Consider the following 8551-nt stretch of genomic DNA (forward strand, 5'->3'; position numbering starts at 1 on the left):
ACACAGGCAAATTTTGGGTTTTTGACAATCAATACATGTACTCAACTGTCCTGTCATGTGTAAACGCAGGGTAAAGAGCATGGTACAATAAAGTAGAGGTAGGCCAGGTATGAGAAATGCCACCCTGCAGCCATGGCTTAAAACGTCAAATGGTATGGTATAATAATGGTAGATGTACCTGCATAGCTATCCCGTATTTCAAAAACATATGGAACTTAAATCTTCACTTTTTATATGTTTAAAGTGTCATATAGTGTAAAAACATTTCTTTAGCTAGGCTCCAGAATATTCTTGTTAGAAAAGTGTTCCAAAAATAGCAAAAGTTCTTCCCAAACTTATGACAGTGAAAAAATGTCATTCACTTATTTTCTACTTGACAAGTTTGGCTAATCTGACATCGTGATTGCTGTTATCCGATTTGCAGATAAATGTCAGCTGATTTTTTACAAAAATTGTAATTTTTACATTCCCATACTTTTGGTACAAATTTAAATTAATATCAATATTTGATAAATTGTTCATTCGTAAGTTTTGCTAAAAAATCAACAATTTTATTTTGCTACGCGAATACATATTTTTTTGTCCTTGTTTTCAATTTTAATATATAGTGTTACAGCAGATGTTTTTTGTTGGAACAATTCAGCGATACATCTACCTTTATGATTGCATAATATCAAAAACAGTACACAATGTCAACCCTGCATTTGACAGATTAGGCCATAAAAAGAAAAAAATTGTAAGCAGCTGTTAGCTGTGGCCTACCTTTACTTTATTCTACCATGGTAATTTTAATTTTTAATTTATTGAGACTAAAGGATAACAATAAGGTGATTTTTTTTTTACATAATAATGAACACTTACGACTATAATGTATTATCGCAATGATTAAATGGTGTTTACAGCATCAGGCTTATACATAGATTGTCGCTTATATACATAGATAGTGTTTATAAAGGTATATACGCCCTTGCTCCAGGGCTGATTAAAAGGTTTCTTAATTTTAGGGGTTGTGTACTTAAAACTAATGGGGAAATAATAGATAAGAACTAAAAAAAAAACAAAAACAGACAAAAGAAGGTAAACATGTAACTACCCTCGGTGGGTTCCGGCAAGGGCCTTTTCGTAAAACCCAGAAATACCATCGTTGTGTTCCAATGAAAGTCCCAAAGGGGATAAATAATAAACATTTGACCAGCTAATGTTTACTTGACTATTCACAACTTCAGACATGTTTTCATGAAGTGCCAATCTCTGGTTGAACTTTTCCAACATATCACAGACGTACCTAGAAAGCCGCTTAATCTTACAATTTGTATAAATGTAGTTATTAGAATATCTTTTATTGACGCACTTAAAATTTTTACCGATACAGAGTCTCAAAATTTTCCTCTCTAAGATTTCAAGTTCTTTCATAACCGACGGAGATATATTGAACCAAATAGGAACCCCGTACAAAATAACAGGCCGAATACAAGTCTTATATAGCATCAATTTTGTGCGGACAGGTAGATTTTTATTATAGAGAATTTTTAAAAATGATACAAAAACGCCTTGAGCTTTATTTCGTGCTTTTCTGGCATGCCCATTAAATTTAAAAAGTTTATTAAATTCGATACCAAGATATGTGACCTTATCTTTAAATGGTATTTCAACCCCATTTAAAAACAGCTGTAAAGATTTGCTTTCCGGAACAACAAATCTTTTACATTTACCCGAAGCATTTCTGATGCAAATGGCTTCGCACTTTGCAGCATTAATTTTTATGCCCCATGTGTCATAAAATTGTTTCACATTGTCAAGGTATTTAGAAATATTTAATAATGCTCTAGCGGGAGATTCGCTGTGGGAATACAATAAAGAATCTACCATGGTAAAGAGTATCTGGTATTTACTAGGCGTTTACACCAGACAGTTTGTCTTCAAATACAACTCTGATTTACTAACACATGCATACATTTGTCGTTTGTCTCTCAGCTGTCCATCAGTTTTTCACAGACAGCCGGGTTGACAAATTTTTGACATTTTTGTGAAAAAGAAGTGAGATGATAATTCAAATGTGCTGAAAACAAAAGAATATGTACAAAACAAAATATGTGAACGGAAAACAAAAAGAAATCGGTGATTTTCATTCATAATTTTACAACTGTTTCCGCAGTTGTCTGGACGCCTACGTCACACAGGCAAGTTATGGGATTTTGACAATCAATACATGAAGTCAACTGTCCTGTCATTTGTAAACGCAGGGTTACGGTAGCGTAAACGCGCGAGCACCAATGATGTAAAACAGCTGATGACATCAAATTTTTCATGTTTTAATTTAGAGAACCCTACTCTTTTTTATTTTGATTTTCTTATTCTAAGCATCTCATTCGTTTCATTCGTTTGTTGTATTCCTTGTATTCCTTATATTCATTCCTTGAGTCAGAGACTGGAGAGAGTTGGCTATTACATGTTTCAACGTAGTATTTCCAAATAATGGAGCCAGATCACATTTGCCGAGTATGCATGCAAGAGGGTGTACTTTTGGACTGGAATGTTTCACTTTGGGATACAATTTCTTATAGAGACTGCTTTTACAAATACACCCAACTGGGACTGGAGGAAATGGATGGTAAGTAATTGTTGATGTCGAGGATTCACAGCCGAAATCGCTTTAAAAAACACTATCTGTTTCAGATTTATTGCCACAATTTCTTTGTGAACTGTGTTCAGCAGATTTAAAAAAGTTCCATCTATTCGTAGTAAAGGCCATTGAGACACAGAACATTTTGCAACAAAAATTACAAAAGGCATACTCCGACACAGAAGTGAAAGTGGAAGATGAGCAGCAAATTGAATGTGTTTTTATGGTGGAATCGTGTCTTGAAGAATTGCCACCAACAGATGTAACAGATGTGGATTTGGTGGAAGAAAAAGTAGAAAAACTTCCAATTGAAGATAGCAAAACAATTAAATTTGAAAATTCAGCAGATGATGATGATCCTTTTGACAATGAATATGACTTGGAAAGCAATGTCGATGATGAAATTGGAACAGAATATACCCAACCCGATGATATAGCAGAAACAGCAGAAGAAGCGAAGGACAGCAAAGGCAAATCCAGATCTAAGAATCCTGTTATGTGTTCATATTGCTGTAAGTTTAGCGGACTGACCTTTCTTCTCTCAAAGTAAAGAAATTATTTTCCTTTTTATAGCAAAAATACTCCATAATACATGGTACTTGAGGAGACATGAACAAATCCATAAAGAACACCGAGAAAGAGAGGCAACTTGCTCGGAATGTGGATTTAAAGCTTACAGTAAGAAGGAATTAAATGCGCATAAGAAAATACACGATAAAAATCGGGAAAAGAAATTCAAATGTGAATTTTGTGATAAGGCTTTCTTTCATCGCGGTGCTTGCAATGTTCATCGTCGAATTCATTTGGGTCAAATGGTGAAGTGTCCCATATGCTCAAAAGAGTACTACAGACAAGTTGATTTAGATCGACATGTTCAGAGTCACTCAAATACACCTTTACATGCCGCCAAACCAAAGGTAGGCAAAAAAAAAAAACTTTTTTTAATCTAAAGTCAAAGCATTCTTTTGATTTCAGCCCAAATTTAAATATGTTGTCCACTGTAAGGAGTGCAATAAAGATATATGTAGCGCCAAATTCAATGCCCATCGAGCCCAGCATTTAAATGAACCTTTAATGCATTGTACACTTTGTAAAAAGGACTTCTTTAGTCGTGTCTCGTAAGTAGTGTTAATTTTTGGCTGCATATAAGGATTTTGATTTTTTTCTTTTTTGCAGTTGTAGCCGCCATATGAAAAAAGTCCATAAGAAATCATATGACAACTATGACGACATAACAATATACTATGAAAAGTATAGGCCGCGTCTGTCACACGTCTTAATGGAGCAACAAGAAGATGTAGTACCAAAGAAGTGAACAAAATGATGGTGTTGTTTGTAAATAAATTAATTACCATATAGTCAAATACTTAAGATTAAACTGTTAGAAGTGTCAAAAAGATGTCAATAAACTTGCATTTTAAAATACTTTAATTACAAAATACTACAAGGACGGTCCAAGTAATGACAATAAGGGGTCGATTATGGATAGCAACCCAACTCCAGTTGCGTTGCCAGAAGAGAAAATCATGCGATTAAAATGAGCAAAAAGACGGAAATTTTTGTCAAATTCAATCAATATCATTGTTTTGAACATTCAGCTATTAATTTAAATATAAAAAAGTATAAATTGTTATGCGGAAATAGAAAATTCTATTACTAAATTTGCTGTGGGCAACTCAAGTGGAGTTGTGTTGGTATCTATAATCGACCCCTAAACCTCACATTTTATACTATTATGATGATGAAGGAGATGTTAACAAAGTTGGGGTTTAAGGGTGGCTAGAAGGAATTAAATGACTTTAAAGCGAAGTCAAATGACGTTAATAGACACAGGATTTAAAAACACTGTCTAATGATGTAAAGGAGGTCAGCAAATGTCCAACATAAAATACGGATGTCCTAAAAGACGTCAATAAACGGTGGGGTTCAAGACAGAATCGACGACGGGTGGCCAAAGGTTTTAAAATTTATTTATGGGCCGATTCCGTACAGCGAGGCGAGTCATGTCGCGTCGTCTATCGTCTCTGTGACAAAATTTAAAAAATGTACTACGTACAGCGATAGAAAATAATCGTCGATAACAAGTTATTTTTATTCGTTAGTAAAAATGTACGGCGACAGCTAATTTGTTGTCGCCGGAAAATGAACATTTCGGCGACAAAATTTGACGATGTCAGGCGATATTGCCATACGGAATCGAAAAATTGCATTTGACAACGCGACACGACTCGCCTCGCTGTACGGAATCGGCCCATTAGTGATGCAAAGGGATGTTAAAAAAGTACTTTAAGAGAGCCGAGATTTGATGCCACTACAAATGTGACTTTAAAAAGGCTCTAGGAAAGAAAGACCCAATAGATGTCAGCTGGAGTATAAAAGAAATATGAATAAACTCAAATGTTAGGTGATTATTACGAGATCTCAATGTATACTAGGCAATTTTGTTTGCTGAATTGAGAGATACGGTTAATGGAAACTTTCTATCACTAGGTACAAACTGAGAATTGCATCAAGCGAAATTCAATAAGGTAATTTGAAACTATGTAGCTGGTAAGTGTTCTGGGAGCACTCGAAGGGTCAATCAAGAAATGCCAATCAACAACATGTGTTTTAGGGAAGCACTCACATAGGCCCAAGAGATGACAATAAATCTGTGTATTAAATATCAGTTAGAATTACAAATGGATGTTTCAGCCTGGAAGGACCCAAGGAAATTTTTGTTATAAAATACTATAAAGAGGATCCACAAGATGCAAATTGGTGTCTTCAAAGGCGGCTACGAAAAAAATGTTAATAAATGTGGGTATTAAAAGATGAACGAATCAACTGTGACAATGGTCATGGCATTTACACAATAAAAGAATAGTCTTCCTTTTGAGATTAGGATATCCTCGATGTGGCGCTTGATATAATTTTTAAAGCTTTGAGGATTACCCTCTGGTTATAATTGGTTTGGAAATTGAAACGATTTTTTTTTTTTTTTTTAATTTTTGGATTACTCATTTATTTGTTATGCTAATTTAAACTAAAATATTCTACATTTTTTACGCAGTCTTTGGTATCACCTCCTCCTGTTGCAGCAGCACTTTATGTGACAAACGCATACGGAACTTTTCATAATACATGGCTATGTCATCATAATTGCCTTTAGTTCGTTTATGTACTCTAGTCATGTGGCTGGTACAACTAGAATATCAGACGTGATATGATACAAAAAAATCAGCATTATTACGGTTGGCGTAGTCGTATGCGTTCAGCATCTTACATCCATAAAATATCGAAAGAAACACATTCATCATTCCCAGGACGGATTTCTTGGGTTATAAATAACATTTATTTTTGATACGACAAAACGGTATCACGTATGTATGGCGTTGAAATACGAGAAAAGAGTCGTGACCAATTTCAAAAGAATTTTTTGGCAATGATTAATGAAATATATTGGAAAAAAATAAAATAAATAAAAAGTTCACTACTTTTATTCATTTTCGTATGGCAAATTTCGTGTTTTTATCAGATGACAAACTTTCTATTTAAAATATGTTAGAGCAATGCCAATTTCTTAGTTCTTGTTCAAAAATAACCCTACGTCTTACGCCAAACAATTTGATTGTAAAAACTGTAGGGTTGGTTTTTCTCTTGGATTAAAAAATTAAACATGATCTCCTAATACTTCTATTAATTTTTGTTACCAAAAAATTCTTTCAAATTTAATATTTTTGCTTTTAAGTACTAATTCGTTCATAACACCAATCCGTCGTTTCGGCCCGTCAAATTGCAATTTTGGATACGACTACGCCAACCCTAATAAGGCAGAATATCAATAGTAGGTACTTACGTCTGCCGACTAAAGAAATCTTTTTCACAGAGGGTACATCGTATGAGCGGCTGATTCAGATGCTTAGCTCGATGTTCATAAAATTTTCTGCCATTAATATTTTTATTGCAATATTTACAGTGGACCAGATGTCTACTTCGATGCTAAATGAATGTAACCATGAATGTAACAAATCAATAATTAAATCCTTGTCAACAATATGTGTGTTCGTTTACTCAAAATTTGTACGAATTGTTACTGGATGTTCTTCGTTTACTCTACAGTGCAATGCAAAATACCTTGGTCGTTTACAAGAAGTTACTAGACTTGTACAAATTTGTACAAATTATTGAGTAAACGAACACACCTAATAATTCACATCATACCTTCATATATAGTGGGGAATTCGAATGTGATTTCATATGAAGATCAACATCGATTTGCCGTGGAAATTCCTTCGCACAAATACTACATTTAACACTCTGTCCCAAATGTATCCGGCGATGAACGTTACAGGAACCGCGATGGAAAAATGCCTTGTCACAAAACTCACATTTGTATTTCTTTTCACGATTTTCATCGTGACATTCCATGTGCATACGTAGTGTATTTTTGCTAAATGTTTTAAATCCACATTTCGGACACTCCACCACGCGCTCTCGGTACTCTTTGTGTGTTTGTTCGTGTACTTTCAAATAATAAACATCATGGATTATTTTCGCTAACAAATAAAAAGGCGAAAATTAATATGTGGTACTCTTTTAGCTAAAAAGTAAACAATTTTACAGCAGTAAGAACACATAGCAGGCTGTGCAGCTCTTTTTTTGGGTTTACAAACTTTGTCTTCGCTTTCATTAGCATCATTATTCATCTTGGTTTCAACGACATGAATAGGATCTTTAACTTCCTCTTCTTCTACTTTGATTTCGTCTTTTTCCATTACCACTTCATAACCAAATTCCGCATCCTGGGTTTCTTCAATGATATCATCTCCGACTTCTATCAAATCAAATTCTGCTGAGTTTGCATTTACTTGATACTCTTCTGTATATTCAACTTTTGAGTCATCGTCTTCCTCGTGCTTGTTATGTTCTTCCTCATGCAAAAAATCACTTTCTGTTGCTTCCAATTCGCAGTCATCTCCAGCAACTTCACAACATTCCGTATTTTGTATCGATTGTAGGAAACTTTTATTTGACGCAATAGCTTTTTCAATGAAAAGATGAACCTTCTTCAAATCTGTGGAGCAATACTCACACAGGTATTGTGGGTCTGAAACTAATAAGGATATTCAAAGATTGTTTATTTCCTCTTATTGAACATACCCATTTCTTCGATCTGAGTGTACTTGTAATAGCAATCCTTGTAGGATATCTTACAGTCATTGAAGGGGAACAACCTATTATTCCAGTCCAAGAGCAAATGACTCTGCATGCAAACCCTGCAGATTGGTTCTTCTTCCATCATTCTTCAGGACAGTATATAAAATGGGGCTGGAAATGTAAACTACAACAAACATAAAAATCAACAATCATATGGTCTTTTTTGCTTAAAAGTTGTGTTCGTGGTCACGGCATTACCACAGCATACTATGTTTTAAAGTTACGCAAACCTTATAACTTTAAAGAGGTTGTCCTTGTTCAAAATTCACAGGTTAAAATTGATTCTCTTTGAGAAATTAACTAAGGCAGGATAATTATCGAGGTCAAAATCATACGTTTATTTTGTTTATTTTGTTTTTTGTATCCACTTACACATGAACGAAGGGAATCAAAACAAAAAGGCCTGTTAGAAATAGGGCTGTAAAGATCAATTCCGGACCATGTCACGATAATAAAGGTACAACGCCAAAAACAGCTGATCATCATATTATGTAGTTGTCAAAATGCTTTATTGTGAATAAAATCACATACAAAATGTAAACAAGCAATTCACAGTAATGTATTATTGTGAACAATTTGACGTTTAGTATGATGTCAAGTAACACCTTATTTATTTTTGTGTACAGTGCAAGTTTGAGAAAACAAGTAAAAAAGTATCAGTCGGCTTTGCCGACAGAGATATACCCTCAGCCTGCAAAAATTGAAACAAATTTTTCACAAAAAACTTAT

General features: G+C 34.3%; 2 protein-coding genes across 6 annotated transcripts; one reads left to right on the top strand and one right to left on the bottom strand.

Moving 5' to 3' along the window:
- The first annotated feature begins 1972 nt into the window (after positions 1 to 1972).
- Positions 1973 to 4064, top strand: LOC141397423 (uncharacterized). Its single transcript, XM_073973574.1, has 5 exons — positions 1973 to 2611; positions 2677 to 3135; positions 3197 to 3540; positions 3599 to 3741; positions 3800 to 4064. Exons 1-5 carry the CDS (start codon positions 2476 to 2478, stop codon positions 3936 to 3938), a joined length of 1221 nt encoding a protein of 406 aa, XP_073829675.1. The 5' UTR covers positions 1973 to 2475; the 3' UTR covers positions 3939 to 4064.
- Positions 4065 to 5591: 1527 nt separating this feature from the next.
- Positions 5592 to 8279, bottom strand: LOC141397424 (uncharacterized). Of its 5 annotated transcripts, none has more exons than XM_073973576.1 (6): positions 8195 to 8279; positions 7766 to 7946; positions 7227 to 7718; positions 6827 to 7161; positions 6462 to 6604; positions 5592 to 5809 (listed from the first exon to the last, which is right to left on the bottom strand). In XM_073973576.1, exons 2-6 carry the CDS (start codon positions 7905 to 7907, stop codon positions 5668 to 5670), a joined length of 1254 nt encoding a protein of 417 aa, XP_073829677.1. In that variant the 5' UTR covers positions 7908 to 7946; positions 8195 to 8279; the 3' UTR covers positions 5592 to 5667. The 5 variants fall into 5 exon arrangements, with proteins under 5 accessions (XP_073829677.1, XP_073829680.1, XP_073829678.1 ...); XM_073973579.1 differs by having other exon boundaries at positions 7766 to 7933; positions 8195 to 8263; XM_073973577.1 differs by having other exon boundaries at positions 8021 to 8227.
- Positions 8280 to 8551: the final 272 nt, after the last annotated feature.

The sequence above is a fragment of the Musca autumnalis genome, unplaced genomic scaffold (genome assembly GCF_047663935.1).
Source record: "Musca autumnalis isolate F117 unplaced genomic scaffold, ASM4766393v1 scaffold_3, whole genome shotgun sequence".
Taxonomy (NCBI): domain Eukaryota; kingdom Metazoa; phylum Arthropoda; class Insecta; order Diptera; family Muscidae; genus Musca; species Musca autumnalis.